At 47.5% G+C, this 18196-nt stretch overlaps 1 protein-coding gene across 4 annotated transcripts in view; it reads right to left on the bottom strand.

The window, feature by feature from the left end:
- Positions 1–18196, bottom strand: part of CERT1 (ceramide transporter 1) — a 298892-nt gene that overhangs the window by 241390 nt on the left and 39306 nt on the right. For all 4 annotated transcript variants that reach the window (XM_063963825.1, XM_063963826.1, XM_063963827.1 and 1 more), the window contains one exon: positions 12861–12977. In XM_063963825.1, coding sequence (XP_063819895.1) covers positions 12861–12977 — 117 coding nt within the window. The remainder of the gene's footprint in view (positions 1–12860; positions 12978–18196) is intronic.

Genomic DNA, 18196 nt, shown 5'->3' with positions numbered 1-18196 from the left:
CAAGTACGGGATAATTAAAACTCCCTTTTTTCGAAGGAGTATCATAATTTCTGCCATTACCTTGGTAAAGACCCTCGGTGCCGTGGACAGTCCAAACGGCAGTGTTCGGAATTGGTAATGGCAATCCTGTAACACAAATCTGAGGTACTCCTGGTGAGGATGGTAAATGGGGACATGTAGGTAAGCATCCTTGATGTCCAGGGATACCATGTAATCCCCCTCCTCCAGGCTTGCAATAGCCGCCCTGAGCGATTCCATCTTGAACTTGAATTTTTTTATGTATGTGTTCAAGGATTTCAAATTTAAAATGGGTCTCACCGAACCGTCCGGTTTCGGTACCACAACCAGTGTGGAATAGTAACCCCGTCCTTGTTGAAGTAGGGGCACCTTGACTATCACCTGCTGGGAATACAGCTTGTGACTTGCCTCTAGCACAGCCTCCCTGCCTGAGGGAGTTGTCGGCAAGGCAGATTTGAGGAAACGGCGGGGGGGAGACGCCTCGAATTCCAGCTTGTACCCCTGAGATACTACTTGAAGGATACAGGGATCCACCTGTGAGCGAGCCCACTGATCGCTGAAATTTTTGAGGCGGCCCCCCACCGTACCTGGCTACGCCTGTGGAGCCCCCGCGTCATGCGGTGGACTCAGAGGAAGCGGGGGAAGAATTTTGATTCTGGGAACTGGCTGACTGGTGAAGCTTTTTCCCTCTTCCCTCGTCTCTGTGCCAAAAGGAAGCGCCTTTGACCCGCTTGCTTTTCTGAAGCCGAAAGGACTGTACCTGATAATACAGTGCTTTCTTAGGCTGTGAGGAAACCTCAGCTGTTGCTGTAGATACGAGGTCCCAGAGACCATCCCCAAACAATTCCTCACCCTTATAAGGCTCTATGTGCCTTTTAAAGTCAGCATCACCTGTCCAGTGTCGGGTTTCTAATACCCTCCTGACAGAATGGACATTGCATTAATGTTGGATGCCAGCCGGCAAAATATCCCTCTGTGCATCCCTCATATATAAGACGACGTCTTATGTTCGCAAAATAGTATCCCTGTTTGACAGGGTTACAGACCACGCTGCAGCAGCACTATCTGCAGGTCTCAGTCTAGTACCTGAGTGTGTAAATACAGACTTCAGGATAGCCTCCTGCTATTTATCAGCAGGTACCTTCAAAGTGGCCGTATCCTAAGACGGCAGTGCCACCTTTTTTGACAAACGTGTGAGCGCCTTATCCACCCTAGGGGATATCTCCCAGCGTAACTTATCCTCTGGCGGGAAAGGTACGCCATCAGTAACTTTTTAGAAATTACCAGTTTCTTATCGGGGGAACCCACGCTTTTTCACACATCATTCACTCATTTGATGGGGGAACAAAACACTGCCTGCTTTTTCTCCAAACACATAAAACCCTTTTTTAGTGGTACTTGGGTTAATGTCAGAAATGTGTAACACATTTTTTATTGCCGGGATCATGTAACGGATGTTCCTAGTGGATTGTGTATATGTCTCAACCTCGTCGACACTGGAGTCAGACTCTGTGTCGACATCTGTGTCTGCCATCTGAGGGAGCGGGCGTTTTTAAGCCCCCGATGGCCTTTGAGACGCCTGGGCAGGCGCGGGCCGAGAAGCCGGCTGTCCCATAGCTGTTACGTCATCCAGCCTTTTATGTAAGGAGTTGACACTGTCGGTTAATACCTTCCACCTATCCATCCACTCTGGTGTCGGCCCACAGGGGGCGACATCCCATTTATCGGCATCTGCTCCGCCTCCACATAAGCCTCCTCATCAAACATGTCGACACAGCCGTACCGACACCGCACACACACAGGGAATGCTCTGACTGAGGACAGGACCCCACACAGCCCTTTGGGGAGACAGAGAGAGAGTATGCCAGCACACACCAGAGCGCTATATAATGTAGGGATAAACACTATCACTGAGTGAATTTTCCCCAATAGCTGCTGTATAAACAATATTGCGCCTAAATTTAGTGCCCCCCCTCTCTTTTTAACCCTATGAGCCTGAAAACTACAGGGGAGAGCCTGGGGAGCTGTCTTCCAGCTACACTGTGAAGAGAAAATGGCGCCTGTGTGCTGAGGGAGATGGCTCCGCCCCTTTTTCGGCGGACTTTTCTCCCGCTTTTTTCTGTATTCTGGCAGGGGTAATTACCACATATATAGCCTCTGGGGCTATATATTGTGGTTATTTTGCCAGCCAAGGTGTTTTTATTGCTGCTCAGGGCGCCCCCCCCCCCAGCGCCCTGCACCCTCAGTGACCGGAGTGTGAAGTGTGTATGAGGAGCAATGGCGTACAGCTGCAATGCTGTGCGCTACCTTGGTGAAGACTGAAGTCGTCTGCCGCCGATTTTCCGGACCATCTTCATGCTTCTGGCTCTGTAAGGGGGACGGCGGAGCGGCTCCGGGAACGAACACCAAGGACGGGTCCTGCGGTCGATCCCTCTGGAGCTAATGGTGTCCAGTAGCCTAAGAAGCCCAAGCTAGCTGCAAGCAGGTAGGTTCGCTTCTTCTCCCCTTAGTCCCTCGATGCAGTGAGCCTGTTGCCAGCAGGTCTCACTGTAAAATAAAAAACCTAATTTAAACTTTCTTTCTAGAAGCTCAGGAGAGCCCCTAGTGTGCAACCAGCCCGGGCCAGGCACAGAAATCTAACTGAGGTCTGGAGGAGGGGCATAGAGGGAGGAGCCAGTGCACACCAGATAGTACCAAATCTTTCTTATAGAGTGCCCAGTCTCCTGCGGAGCCCGTCTATTCCCCATGGTCCTTACGGAGTTCCCAGCATCCACTAGGACGTCAGAGAAAATAAGATTTTACACCTACCGGTAAATCTATTTCTCGTAGTCCGTAGAGGATGCTGGGCACCCGTCCCAAGTGCGGACTTCTTCTGCAAGACTTGTATATAGTTATTGCTTACATAAGGGTTATGTTGTAGTTTCATCGGTTTGGACCGAGACTATATTGTTTGTTCATACTGTTAACTGGGTATTTTCTCACAAGTTATACAGTGTGATTGGTGTGGCTGGTATGAATCTTGCCCTTGGATTATCAAAATCCTTTCCTCGTGGTGTCCATCTCCTCTGGGCACAGTTTCTCTAACTGAGGTATGGAGGAGGGGCATAGGGGGAGGAGCCAGTGCACACCCAGAGTTCAGTTCTTTCTTAAAGTGCCCATGTCTCCTGCAGAGCCAGTCTATTCCCCATGGTCCTTACGGAGTCCCAGCATCATCTACGGACTACGAGAAATAGATTTACCGGTAGGTGTAAAATCTTATTTCCTATTTTTACACAGTAACATGTTCTAAATACGAATAGTGTAACACTGAAAGAGGGATAGTTTGGCAAGCTGTAATATGAATAATCATCTCAATGGTTTCCAGTTGTGTAACTAATTTCCTAAAACCAATGAAACTTAGTTCCTTCCATAATAACTAACCCTACACGTTCTATTCTTACGCTGAGAACCAGCACACACATGGAGCAGTGTTGTATTGTTCAGAGCTCTGTGAGCCATTTCATTAGTCCAGTAACGGCACAAATGAGTAAAAATGAGTTTTATGGTAAGAACTTGCCTTTGTTAGAACTCTTTCTGCGAGGTACACTGGGCTCCACAAGGAAAGACATAGGGGTGTAGAGTAGGATCTTGATCCAAGGCACCAACAGGCTCAAAAGCTTTGACTGTTCCCAGAATGCACAGCGCCGCCTCCTCTATAACCCCGCCTCCCTGCACAGGAGCTCAGTTTTTAGTTAATCAGCCCAATGTAGTAGCAGGAAAAGAGACAACGGTTAGTAGCCACATACACCACACACTCACGACAGGACAAGCGTCAGCGGCTAATGCCATACCAACCCAAAGAAGCTAAGTGCGTCAGGGTGGGCGCCTTGTGGAGCCCAGTGTACCTCGCAGAAAGAGTTAACAAAAAGTTCTTACCATAAAACTCTTTTTCTGCAGCGGGGTACACTGGGCTCCACAAGGAATAGACATAGGGGATGTCCTAAAGCAGTTCCTTATGGGAGGGGACACACTGTAGCGGGCACAAGAACCCGGCATCCAAAGAAAGCATCCTGGGAAGCGGCAGTATCGAAGGCATAGAACCTTATGAACGTGTTCACTGAGGACCACGTAGCCGCCTTGCACAATTGTTCAAGGGTCGCACCACGGCGGGCCGCCCAAGAAGGTCCAACAGATCGAGTAGAATGGGCCGTAATGTGAGCAGGAGCTGACAGACCAGCCCTCACATAAGCATGTGCAATCACCATTCTAATCCATCTGGCCAAAGTTTGCTTGTGAGCAGGCCAGCCCCGTTTGTGAAATCCGAACAACACAAAGAGAGAATCAGATTTCCTAATAAAAGCAGTTCTCTTCACATAGATACAGATAGCCCGTACCACATCCAAAGACCGCTCTTTGAGAGACAGATCAGGAGAAACAAGGGCTGGAACCACAATCTCCTGATTAAGGTGGAACAAAGAAACCACCTTAGGCAAAAAACTGGGACGAGTCCTAAGAACCGCCCAGTCACGGTGAAATATCAGATATGGTGAACTACAAGACAAGGCACCCAAATCCGACACTCTTCTAGCTGAAGCAATAGCCAGCAGAAACACCACCTTAAGGGAAAGCCACTTAAGATCAGCTGAACCCAGAGGTTCAAACGGAGACTCTTGTAACGCCTCCAAAACCACCGACAAGTCCCAAGGAGCCACAGGCGGGACATATGGAGGTTGGATACGCAACACACCCCGAGTGAAGGTATGCACATCAGGCAATGTCGCAATCTTTCTCTGAAACCACACCGACAAGGCAGATATTTGAACCTTGAGGGAGGCCAGACGCAGGCCTAAGTCCAGTCCCTGCTGAAGAAAGGCCAACAACTTGGCTATACTAAACTTGAAGTGTCATAATCGTTAGATGCGCACCAAACAAAGTAAGAATGCCAGACCCTATAGTAAGTCCGAGCAGAAGCCGGTTTCTGGGCCCGCAACATAGTTTGAATGACCGACTCAGAAAACCCTTTAGCCCTCAAGACGGAAGCTTCAAGAGCTACGCCATCAAAAACAGGTCCTGGTAGACACAGGGGCCCTGAACGAGGAGGTCTGGGCGTTGTGGAAGCAGAATTGGACGCTCTGACGATAGGCCTTGCAGGTCTGAGAACCAGTGCCGTCTGGGCCACGCTGGAGCTATGAGAAGCAGAATTCCTCTCTTTCTTGCTTGAACTTCCGAATTACCCAGTGCAGGAGTGACACCGGAGGGTACACGTACGGCAGCCGAAACCTCCACGGCACCGCCAGCGCATCCACAAATGCTGCTTGAGGATCCCTTGTCTGCTCCGAAGACCGGAACCTTGTGATTGTGATTGTGTCGAGACACCATCAGATCTAAGTCTGGAAGGCCCCACTTTTCCACTAGGAGGTGAAACACTTCTGGATGGAGGCCCCACTCACCGGCATGTTCGTCGTGACGACTAAGAAAGTCCGCTTCCCAATTCAGGACTCCCGAAATGAATATTGCCGATATGGCCGGTAGATGGCGTTCCGCCCAATGTAGAATCCGTGAGACTTCCTTCATTGCCAAACGGCTTCGAGTGCCGCCTTGATGATTTATGTAAGCCACTGTAGTGGCGTTGTCCGACTGTACTTGAACAGGACAGTTCTGAATTAAATGCTGGGCCAGGTTCAACGCATTGAAGGCCGTCTGCAATTCCAGAATGTTGATCGAGAGGAGAGAGATTCCTCCTTGGTCCACCGACCCTGAAGGAAGTGTTGCTCCAGCACCGCTCCCCAACCTCGGAGACTGGCATCTGTCGTCAACAGGACCCAGTCGGCTATCCAGTAGGTATGGCCCCTGCACAATCGTTGGTCCTGGAGCCACCAGTGCAGCAACAGACGGACCTCCGGAGTCAATGAGATCATGTGAGACCTGATCCGGTGAGGCAGGCCGTCCCACTTGGCTAGAATCAGCCTCTGGAGGGGGCGAGAATGAAATTGAGCATACTCCACCATGTCGAATGCCGATACCATGAGGCCCAGCACCTGCATTGCCGAATGTATCGACACTTGCGGACGAGAAAGGAAGCAACGAATCCGGTCCTGAAGCTTCAGGACTTTCTCCTGAGACTGCTGGTTGTGAGTATCCAATAGCGCTCCCAGGTGCACCATGCTCTGAGCAAAGACCAGGGAGGATTTCTTCCAGTTGATGAGCCACCCGTGGGCTTGTACAAACCAGACAGTCATATCCAGATGACGCAGGAGAATTTCTGGGGAATTTGCCAGGATTAACAAGTCGTCCAGATACGGCAGTATCCTGACCCCTTGACGGCGGAGTACCACCGTCATCACCGCCATGACTTTGGTGAAGACTCGCGGAGCTGTAGTTAAACCAAAAGGTAACGCCCGAAACTGGTAATGGAGGTTGCCAATCGCAAACCTCAGGTATTGCTGATGTGGCACTGCTATAGGAATATGCAGGTAAGCATCCTGTATGTCCAGGGAGACCATGTAGTCCCCAGGTTCCAAGGCCAGAACTAGAGCGAAGGGTTTCCATACGGAACTTGGAAACTTTCACAAACCTGTTCAATGACTTGAGGTTGAGAATGGGCTGGGATGACCCATTCGGTTTCAGGACTAGAAACAGCGGAGAATAGTACCCCTGGCCCCTCTGAGCAAGAGGCACCTGTACTACGACTCCTGTATCCAGGAGGGTCTGTACCACCGAACGTAGAGTGTTTGACTTTGCCTGGTCCAACGGGACGTCTGTCCGGCAAAAGCGATGAGGGGGTCGGTTTTTGAAGGCTATGGCATAACCTCAAGTGACGACTTCCCGCACCCAGGCATCTGAAGTGGTCTTCAACCATTCCTGGGTATACCCTAGAAGCCAGCCCCCCACCCTGGGATCCCCCAGGGGGAGGCCCGCCCAATCATGCAGCAGGCTTATCGATCTTGGAAGCTGGCTGACGGACCGCCCAGGCTCTTTTGGGCTTCGGCTTACCAGGTTTAGAAGTGCGAGCCTGCTTGTTGTACGCCTGACCTTATGCTTTACCTGAAGGACGAAAGGGGCGAAAGGAAGTACCTTTAGCCTTCGACACAGAAGGAGCGGTACTTGGCAGACAGGCAGTTTTGGCAGTAGCCAAGTCAGCAACTATCTTAATTAAATCCTCCCCAAACAGAATATCTCCCTTGAAAAGGAATACCTCCAGGGTTTTTCTAGAGTCCAGATCCACAGACCGGGATCTCAGCCACAATATCCGGCGAGCCAGGACTGATGTAGTAGAGGCCTTGGCTGCCAGGATACCGGCATCAGAAGCCGCCTCTTTAATATAGTGAGAAGCTGTGACAATATAGGACAAGCATTGTCTAGCATGGTCAGAAGAGATTTCAGCTTCTAATTCTAGGGCCCATGCGTCAATAGCCTCTGCAGCCCATGTCACTGCAATAGTGGGCCTATGTGCAGCACCCGTAAGGGTGTAAATCGTTTTCAGACAACCACGTTTACCCATAGGCTCTTTCAGAGACGTGACGGTAGTGACAGGTAGAGCTGAGGAAACCACCATCCTAGCCACATGCGAGTCCACTAGAGGAGGCATTTCCCAATTTTTAGACAGCTCTGGCGCGAGGGGATAGCGAGCCAGCATCTTTTTTTGAGGCACAAACTTCTTACATGGGTTTCCCCAGGGTACCCGACGTATATCCACTAGGTGGTCAGAGTGAGGTAACATGTTTAACCACCTTCTGACGCTTGAACCTATCTGGTTTCTTAGGAGGGTCGGATGGCTCGGGATCATCCGTAATCTGTCAAATTAATCTAATAGCCTCCAAAAGAACTACCCTCCCCATCAGCAGTATCTGTGTCAGAATCTGTGGGGTCAGTGTAAGCGCCATCTTCATCAGACGAGATGTCAGTGACAGCAGTGGATTGTGATGAGATAAGAGCTCGCTTAGAGGACCCCTTGGTCTTAGGCGAGCGAGAGGCAGACTTTTTATTAGTTAAGGACTGGTTCAACTTCTTCAATTGAACAGATAAAGTATCCACCAACGGCGGGTTAGCTGCGGGGACCACATACGGCTGCACCGGCATAGGAGGTCCATGGGGGTGTTAGTTTAGTAACTAGCGTATGTAGAAGCGTGGAGAAAGTAGCCCATGGTGGGTCATTATGTACCCCCATTGCCACAGTCCCACTGGGGGACAAGGAGCCCCAGGAACCAGAGCCCACAGCTGCTGTAGTCTCCTCATAGTGATCTATGGCGTCGGCAACACCGGCAGTGTGTTCAGCCCCAGAACCGTTACCGTCAGAAACAGACATGATATAACTTGCAGTATCAGGTAACAGTACAATTGGCAGCAGCACAATACCTCTAGCCCAAACCCCTGCGCAGTGTAGTCAGCACAAGCAGAGATACAGGAGAGATATGGTGACTAAAATCACAGAGAAAAATACGTATTAGAGCATATCTTGTGAAAATCCTATATAATTATAAAACCTGACGCACCAAGCCCCCTCATGTTATAGAATATAGGGATAGCAAGTTGAGTGAGTGACACGAAATGGAAACCACTCAGCAAGCTAATGCACACACATATAGTCACAGTTAAACAAAGTAGAGGTTATTACGAACAATACTGCTGCACTGGACCAGCTTATATAGCTATGTAGTCAATCGATATACATCCAGTTCTAACTGTGCAGTGTTATATCACAGGGTAATTGTACTAGAAAACTCTGACTAAATGCACTCTCTTAACTAACACTGTCTAATTGACATGTAGAATACTTAAGTGTCATGTAAAGTCACAGCGCCGACAACCAGGCAGGTTTACACAGGAGGATTTGCCCAGGCAGTCCCAGGAACAGTGTAGCTGAGAGAAATGGCGCCCAAACACTGACTGGGAGTGAGGGAGAGACAGATATGCAGCTCCAGGGCGGGAACATTTGCTGGAAATGGCGCCCTGGGGCTGGGGGAGGGACTCCAGGTCTAAGCCTTATCCCCCTGCTGGCAAAATCACCGGGTACTGTGGGCTACTAGTAAAATGTTTTTCAGGGAAAACATGACCTGCACCCATGCCCTGGTGATCTAGTGGGATCGCCTATACTGCCACAGTGTCCACCGCCAGTACGCGCGGCCCACCTCCCACTGACCGCGCCGGATCGCGATAACGTACGGGTCCCGCGAGAGGGACCCACTCACCACCTCCCGAAGCGCAGCCACGCGATCCCGGAGAGCCCCCGTCGTGTGTGCTTGACTTTAGAAGAAAACCGGAGCCTTCTGCTGTAGTTACCCGGCAACCAGGGCTCCGGAGTGTACAGCGCCACTGGGGAGAGATGGAGCTGCAGCAGTGAATGTCTCCCGACATCTACACGCTGCTGCAGCCCTTGAAGTCTTCACTTTTCTTCTCAAAAAGCTCTTCTTAGGGCTGCCCAGAGCAGCCCCTGTTATGTGCCTGCTATCTGCAGCACCAACTACAAAACTGAGCTCCTGTGCAGGGAGGCGGGGTTATAGAGAAGGCGGTGCTGTGCATTCTGGGAACAGTCAAAGCTTTAGAGCCTGTTGGTGCCTCGGATCAAGATCCTACTCTACACCCCTATGTCTTTCCTTGTGGAGCCCTGTGTACCCCGCAGCAGAAATAGATATCAGTCAGGCGGTATTCAATTGTTTTGCGCGTCTGATCACCTGTCTTAAGTGAAGGGAGATTGTGGGCACAATTAAAAGTTAGGGTTTAGCCACTCAAAGCAGCTGAACTAGGCCAAAGTGCTGGGCAGGATCGTGAAAAGTGCCATTTGGCCACCCAAATAGGTCACATTTTGCACATTTCAGCACACCACCCCCAGGGGTAGCGAGCAGAAATGCAGACGCCGGCAGCCATCGCACCCAAATGGAGCTACAATTGAACAGTGGCTGCTGGCGGAAAAAAAACACTTGCATTCCACCCAGAGACTGCTTTGTGATACATTGAAAGGGGTTGGCAGGGAAAGGGGTGATTGGTGGACCACAACAGCATGTAACAACTATTACTTTAATGTACAGCTGAAACTTAAGCTCCCGCTTCTAATGGGATTGTAATTAGCAAGTGAAGTGAAATGTCCATCACCCTCTTTTTACCAAAGAGGAGAGTGATCCTGTTTCTGAAGCAGAGCAGCAGCTAAGCAGCTTAAAATATAGCCTTTCCTATAAACAGCCATTCCTTGGTCAAAGCAATTCGACATCATATTTGTAACTGTAAAGGCTTGATTCAATGAAATGAGGTGCTGTACAGTGCATCCGGAAAGTAATCACAGCGCTTCACTTTTTCCACATCATTTTGTTATGTTACAGCCTTATTCCAAAACGGAATAAATTCATTTTTGTCCTCAAAATTCTACACACAATACCCCATAATGACATGAAAAAAGTTTTTTTTTTTGCAAATTTATAAAAAAAAAAAAAAAAAAAACAGCCTTTGCCATAAAGCTCAAAATTGAGCTCAGGTGCATCCTGTTTCCACTAATCATGCTTGAGATGTTCCTACAGCTTAATTGGAGTCCACCTGTGGAAAATTCAGTTGATTGGACAGGCTTGGTCTATATAAAAGGTCACACTTGACAGTGCATGTCCGAGCACAAACCAAGCATGAACTCAAAGGAATTGTCTGTAGACCTCAGAGACAGGATTGTCTCGAGGCACAAATCTGGGGAAGGGTACAGAAAAATATCTGCTGCTTTGAAGATCCCAATGAGCACAGTGGCCTCCATCAGCAGTAAATGGAAGAAGTTCGGAACCACCAGGACTTTTCGTAGAGCTAGCTGGCTATCTGAACTCAGCAATCAGAGGAGAAGGGGCCTAGTCAGGGAGGTGACCAAGAACCCGACTGTCACTCTGTCACAGCTACAGCATTCCTCTGTGGAGAGAGAACCTTCCAGAAGGACAACTATCTCTGCAGCAATCCACCAATCAGGCCTGTATGGTAGAGTGGCCAGACTTAAGCCACTCCTTAGTAAAAAGCACATGGCAGCCCATCTGTAGTTTGTCATTATGGGATACTGTGTGTAGAATTTTGAGTGGAAAAATGAATTTTAATCCATTTTGGAATAAGGCTGTAACATAACAAAATGTGGAAAAAGTGAAGCGCTGTGAAAACTTTCCAGATGCACTGTGACTGCCATTGAAATGCATTAATAAACATTTCTCATACACTACATTTAATTTGATCTCCCCCCTAGTTGATTATTTGCTATCAGAGAACAGCCAGTCTCATACATTCGACTGATCAGAATTCAGCTATTTCCTATGTTTCTAACTTTCAAAAGGAAGGTGAAAACAGCAAGATCCTGCCAAAAACTTTCCAAACAGACAGCCAGTGGTACTCGTGTCCTTGCAATGACACTGGAGTACCACTGGCTGTCTGTTTGGAAAGTTTTTTCCTGTGTGAATCTGTATGGACAGCTTATCCGTATCTGTATTTCACGTTTGTGTTTGACACATGAGGTCCATTTTTGGCAGGATCTTGCTGTTCTCACCTTCCTTTTGAAAGTTAGAAACATAGGAAATAGCTGAATTCTGATCAATCGAATATATGAGACTGGCTTGAAGCTTCGGCAGTCTCCTTTTTGATGTTTTGAAGTTATTCTTTGAAAAATCCTGAGTGTCCACTCTGAGTGATCACATTTTGATAAATGTTAATACCAAAAGACATACCCCTGATGACGTTTAGTTACTAGACGAAACGCGTTGGGTTGTTATATTTCATGTTATCCCTGAATAGTATATGAGGAAGATTAAAGATACTGCACTAAGTTGCCGATATTCCTCTATCAACTTCAAAGATGGAGTATTCGAAGAGAAATTACATCATTTTGTCTGTGTAATATGATGGACTTGCTTCATTGCTTCTGTATATTTTAATACATTTTTTATGAAAGAACAGTTCATGTTTATGTTTTAAAATCAATGTTAATTGTGAAACCCACTGGGTTGCCTGTATTTATAGGTTAAAATAACCTTTGGGCGCCAATTTCCTTTTTTATATTTTCTGTATCTAGTCCCTCCTAACAAGGACCAATTAACAAAAAGAGAAGACATATAGTGCGCTAGTAGCTGCCTAATGACTGCTCAGTGAAAAAGGTGTCACCACACACCCAAAAAACGATTGAAAAGAGAGAATATCACCGAGTTGTCTTCAGGCGCTGATGCAATTCTTGGGGGTACTTCTAGATGACCTGTTTTATCATCAATTTTTGCCCTCAAACCAAAGATATAAAATACAAATAGTGTAATACTGATAACATAAAACAATTAAATTGGTGTGTGTAGGTAGAATCCGTACCATATGGTAAGGTCTAAAAAATAGACAATATGCGCCTTGGGAGGGAGAGGATATATTCCTTAATGTAGTTCCAAATTTTCATCCATACATCACTCCATTCCCAGAGATCTCATGAAAAGGATAAAAGCAAACATAGTATAATATTGCTTTAAAGAAATTTAAAAAAGCCAGATTGGATGACTGGACTCTCACCATATGACAGAGTTAACAAGGCAGATAGAAATTCAAACCAGGCGTCCCCAGCACCTCGCAAATCCTCCTATGGATCCGTTCCAGACTCCAAACGACCATAAGCCAACGCGTTTCAATACTTCACAGTATCTTTTTCAAGGCATGTGTCCGTCCTAACAAGGGACTTAGTGAAATAGGCAGCCCCTCCCAAGGAGTACTGTATCTTATTGTATCTAATTAGCCTTAGAACAGCGCAGAAGGAGAGTATTTGGTTGAATATATAAATAAATTATTATATACATACATATTACATTTATCAGAAGAGCAGGATTTTGCCTTCAAACGCTAGCCGTATAATTTCCTGTATATAGAAGTAAACGGGTCAGTGATACCTTGTGCTGCTCAATAGCATCTATCCATCGCTGCCGGTGGTCAGGATCCTGTGCACGCAGGTACCATACACTGTCATTAACACTGATGTCGAAACGGCATTCATCAAATTCATGCGGCTGAAAAAAACGAAATACAAAGTCATAATTTGTAAAACGCCATCATAGAGCTAGTCACCATATTACAGCTGATTCTAGAAACATACATCTGTTTAGAGCAAGTTTTTCACCAACTTACAGAAGCTTGTAATTAGGCTATATATGGAAAACCTACAAATATCTCCCTCTGTAAAACCAAGTAACCCGAAAACTGATTATTTATTTATATATATATATATATATATATATATATATATATATATATATATATATATATATATATATATATATATATATATATATATATATATATATATATAGATAGATATAGATATTTTGTACCTCTATAGGGGGGAAATTCAATTGTTTCTCCACATACACTCTAATAAATACATTTCAGGGGGCAATTACATTGTGTTTTGGGGGCCGCACTATATAGGGGCACTTCAGCTTACAGCCTCTTGAGGCGGCAGGCTGAAATGTGCGAGAAGTCAGCTGTTGGGAGCCCCAAACAGAACTTTTCACATTGCACCCATTCGTTTCGATGCTTTTCATGGCTAAACTCGATCTGTTTGAGTGAGACGTGTGCAAAAAAACCCAAACACTTGAATATCCCCCTTACATAGCACTTTTCTCTAGCGAATAAAAGCAAGCATTAAAAGACTACTGAAAAAAATGCACAAGGTTTGTTATTTTCTTTTTAGAAACAAAAGGGACATTAATTAAATGCTTGAGTAAACCGGTAAGTCTATTTCTGAAAATTTCTTGAGTGGAGGCCTCTAGAACTTTGCTGTGCAGCGAGTTCCATAGAGTCAGAGCTGTAAAGCTAAAAGCTCAGATCCCCAAATCAAGGGAGATTCTAGGTACCGCTAATAGTCCTTCATCTGCAGAATTTGGTGCACAGGGCAGTAAGGAAACAGAAGCTGCTTCATGTACCTTGGGCTTTGGTCACATAGGGTGTCTGACTTTTCAATGCCATATCTTATTTATTTACAGTTTCTTATATAGCGCAGCAAATTCCGTTGCGCTTTCCAATTTGAAATAACAAAATGGGTGATAAACAGTCATAGAGGTAGGAAGGCCCTGCTCGCAAGCTTACAATCTATAGGGAAATAGGCATGTGTACATAAGGAAAATAAGATTTTACTTACCGATAAATCTATTTCTTGTAGTCCGTAGTGGATGCTGGGGACTCCGTCAGGACCATGGGGAATAGCGGCTCCGCAGGAGACAGGGCACAAAAGTAAAAGCTTTAGGATCAGGTGGTGTGCACTGGCTCCTCCCCCTATGACCCTCCTCCAAGCCTCAGTTAGAATACTGTGCCCGGACGAGCGTACACCATAAGGAAGGATTTTGAATCCCGGGTAAGACTCATACCAGCCACACCAATCACACTGTACAACCTGTGATCTGAACCCAGTTAACAGCATGATAACAGCGGAGCCTCTGAAAAGATGGCTCACAACAATAATAACCCGATTTTTGTAACAATAACTATGTACAAGTATTGCAGACAATCCGCACTTGGGATGGGCGCCCAGCATCCACTACGGACTACGAGAAATAGATTTATCGGTAAGTAAAATCTTATTTTCTCTGACGTCCTAGTGGATGCTGGGGACTCCGTCAGGACCATGGGGATTATACCAAAGCTCCCAAACGGGCGGGAGAGTGCGGATGACTCTGCAGCACCGAATGAGAGAACTCCAGGTCCTCTTTTTACAAACGTGTTCTCCCCCGACCACGTAGCTGCTCGGCAGAGTTGTAATGCCGAGACCCCTCGGGCAGCCGCCCAGGATGAGCCCACCTTCCTTGTGGAATGGGCCTTGACAGATTTAGGCTGTGGCAGGCCTGCCACAGAATGTGCAAGTTGAAATGTGCTACAAATCCAACGAGCAATCGTCTGCTTAGAAGCAAGAGCACCCAGTTTGTTGGGTGCATACAGGATAACAGCGAGTCAGTTTTCCTGACTCCAGCCGTCCTGGAAACCTATATTTTCAGGGCCCTGACAACATCTAGCAACTTGGAGTCCTCCAAGTCCCTAGTAGCCGCAGGTACCACAATAAGCTGGTTCAGGTGAAACGCTGACACCACCTTAGGAAGAAACTGGGGACGAGTCCGCAGCTCTGCCCTGTCCGAATGGACAATCAGTTATGGCTTTTGTGAGACAAAGCCGCCAATTCTGACACTCGCCTGGCCGAGGCCAGGGCCAACAGCATGGTCACTTTTCAAATCCACAGATTTGAGCGGTTTAAAATGTGATTTGAGGAATCCCAGAACTACGTTGAGATCCCACAGTGCCACTGGAGGCACAAAAAGGGGGTTGTATATGCAATACTCCCTTGACAAACTTCTGGACTTCAGGAACTGAAGCCAATTCTTTCTGGAAGAAAATTGACAGGGCCGAAATTTGAACCTTAATGGACCCCAATTTGAGGCCCATAGACACTCCTGTTTGCAGGAAATGCAGGAATCGACCGAGTTGAAATTTCTTCGTGGGCCTTCCTGGCCTCACACCACGCAACATATTTTCGCCACATGTGGTGATAATGTTTTGCGGTCACCTCCTTCCTGGCTTTGACCAGGGTAGGAATGACCTCTTCCGGAATGCCTTTTTCCCTTAGGATCTGGCGTTCCACCGCCATGCCGTCAAACGCAGCCGCGGTAAGTCTTGGAACAGACCTGGTACTTGCTGAAGCAAGTCCCTTCTTAGCGGCAGAGGCCATGAGTCCTCTGTGAGCATTTCTTGAAGTTCCGGGTGCCACGTCCTTCTTGGCCAATCCGGAGCCACGAGTATAGTTCTTACTCCTCTACGTCTTATAATTCTCAGTACCTTGGTTATGAGAAGCAGAGGAGGGAACACATACATCGACTGGTACACCCACGGTGTTACCAGAACGTCCACAGATATTGCTTGAGGGTCTCTTGACCTGGCGCAATACCTGTCCAGTTTTTTGTTCAGGCGGGACGCCATCATGTCCACCTTTGGTCTTTCCCAACGGTTCACAATCATGTGGAATACTTCCCGATGAAGTCCCCACTCTCCCGGGTGGAGGTCGTGCCTGCTGAGGAAGTCTGCTTCCCAGTTGTCCACTCCCGGAATGAACACTGCTGACAGTGCTAACACGTGATTTTTCGCCCAGCGAAGAATCCTTGCAGTTTCTGCCATTGCCCTCCTGCTTCTTGTGCCGCCCTGTCTGTTTACGTGGGCGACTGCCGTGATGTTGTCCCACTGGATCAATACCGGCTGACCTTGAAGCAGAGGTCTTGCTAAGCTTAGAACATTGTAAATTGCCCTTAGCTCCAGTATATTTATGTGGAGAGAAGTCTCCAGACTTGATCACACTCCCTGGAAATTTTTTCCCTGTGTGACTGCTCCCCAGCCTCTCAGGCTGGCATCCGTGGTCACCAGGACCCAGTCCTGAATGCCGAATCTGCGGCCCTTTAGTAGATGAGCACTCTGCAGCCACCGCAGAAGAAACACCCTTGTCCTTGGAGACAGGGTTATCCGCTTATGCATCTGAAGATGCGATCCGGACCATTTTTCCAGCAGATCCCACTGAAAAGTTCTTGCGTGAAATCTACCGAATGGAATCGCTTCGTAAGAAGCCACCATTTTTCCCAGGACCCTTGTGCAATGATGCACTGACACTTTTCCTGGTTTTAGGAGGTTCCTGACTAGCTCGGATAACTCCCTGGCTTTCTTCTCCGGGAGAAACACCTTTTTCTGGACTGTGTCCAGAATCATCCCTAGGAACAGACGTGTCGTCGGAAACAGCTGCGGTTTTGGAATATTTAGAATCCACCCGTGCTGTAGTAGAACTACTTGAGATAGTGCTACTCCGACCTCCAACTGTTCTCTGGACCTTGCCCCTATCAGGAGATCGTCCATTTTCTTTGAAGAAGAATCATCATTTCGGCCATTACCTTGGTAAGGACCCGGGGTGCCGTGGACAATCCAACCGGCAGCGTCTGAAACTGATAGTGACAGTTCTGTACCACGAACCTGAGGTACCCTTGGTGAGAAGGGCAAATTGGGACATGGAGGTAAGCATCCCTGATGTCCCGGGACACCATATAGTCCCCTTCTTCCTGGTTCGCTATCACTGCTCTGAGTGACTCCATCTTGATTTGAACCTTTGTATGTTAGTGTTCAACTATTTCAGATTTAGAATAGGTCTCACCGAGCCGTCTGGCTTCAGTACCACAATATAGTGTGGAATAATACCCCTTTCCTTGCTGTAGGAGGGGTACTTTGATTATCACCTGCTGGGAATACAGCTTGTGAATTGTTTCCACTACTGCCTCCCTGTCGGAGGGAGACGTTGGTAAAGCAGACTTCAGGAACCTGCGAGGGGGAGACGTCTCGAATTTCCAATCTGTACCCCTGGGATACTACTTGTAGGATCCAGGGGTCCACTTGCGAGTGAGCCCACTGCGTGCTGAAACTCTTGAGACGACCCCCCCCACCGCACCTGAGTCCGCTTGTACAGCCCCAGCGTCATGCTGAGGACTTGGCAGAAGCGGTGGAGGGCTTCTGTTTCTGGGAATGGGCTGCCTGCTGCAGTCTTCTTCCCTTTCCTCTATCCCATGGCAGATATGACTGGCCTTTTGCCCGCTTGCCCTTATGGGGACGAAAGGACTGAGGCTGAAAAGACGTTGTCTTTTTCTCCTTTATACGGCAATACTTCCATGTGCCGTTTGGAATCTGCATCACCTGACCACTGTCGTGTCCATAAACAACTTCTGGCAGATATGGACATCGCACTTACTCTTGATGCCAGAGTGCAAATATCCCTCTGTGCATCTCGCATATATAGAAATGCATCCTTTAAATGCTCTATAGTCAATAAAATACTGTCCCTGTCAAGGGTATCAATATTTTCAGTCAGGGAATCCGACCAAGCCACCCCAGCGCTGCACATCCAGGCTGAGGCGATCGCTGGTCGCAGTATACCACCAGTATGTGTGTATATACTTTTTAGGATATTTTCCAGCCTCCTATCAGCTGGCTCCTTGAGGGCGGCCCTATCTGGAGACGGTACCGCCACTTGTTTTGATAAGCGTGTGAGCGCCTTATCCACCCTAAAGGGTGTTTCCCAACGCGCCCTAACTTCTGGCGGGAAAGGGTATACCGCCAATAATTTTCTATCGGGGGAAACCCACGCATCATCACACACTTCATTTAATTTATCTGATTCAGGAAAAACTACAGGTAGTTTTTTCACACTCCACATAAT

This window comes from Pseudophryne corroboree, chromosome 1 (assembly GCF_028390025.1).
Source record: "Pseudophryne corroboree isolate aPseCor3 chromosome 1, aPseCor3.hap2, whole genome shotgun sequence".
In the NCBI taxonomy this organism is placed as follows: domain Eukaryota; kingdom Metazoa; phylum Chordata; class Amphibia; order Anura; family Myobatrachidae; genus Pseudophryne; species Pseudophryne corroboree.
The sequence above is the reverse complement of the archived record's forward strand: the minus strand, read 5'-3'. Positions and strand labels throughout refer to the sequence as shown.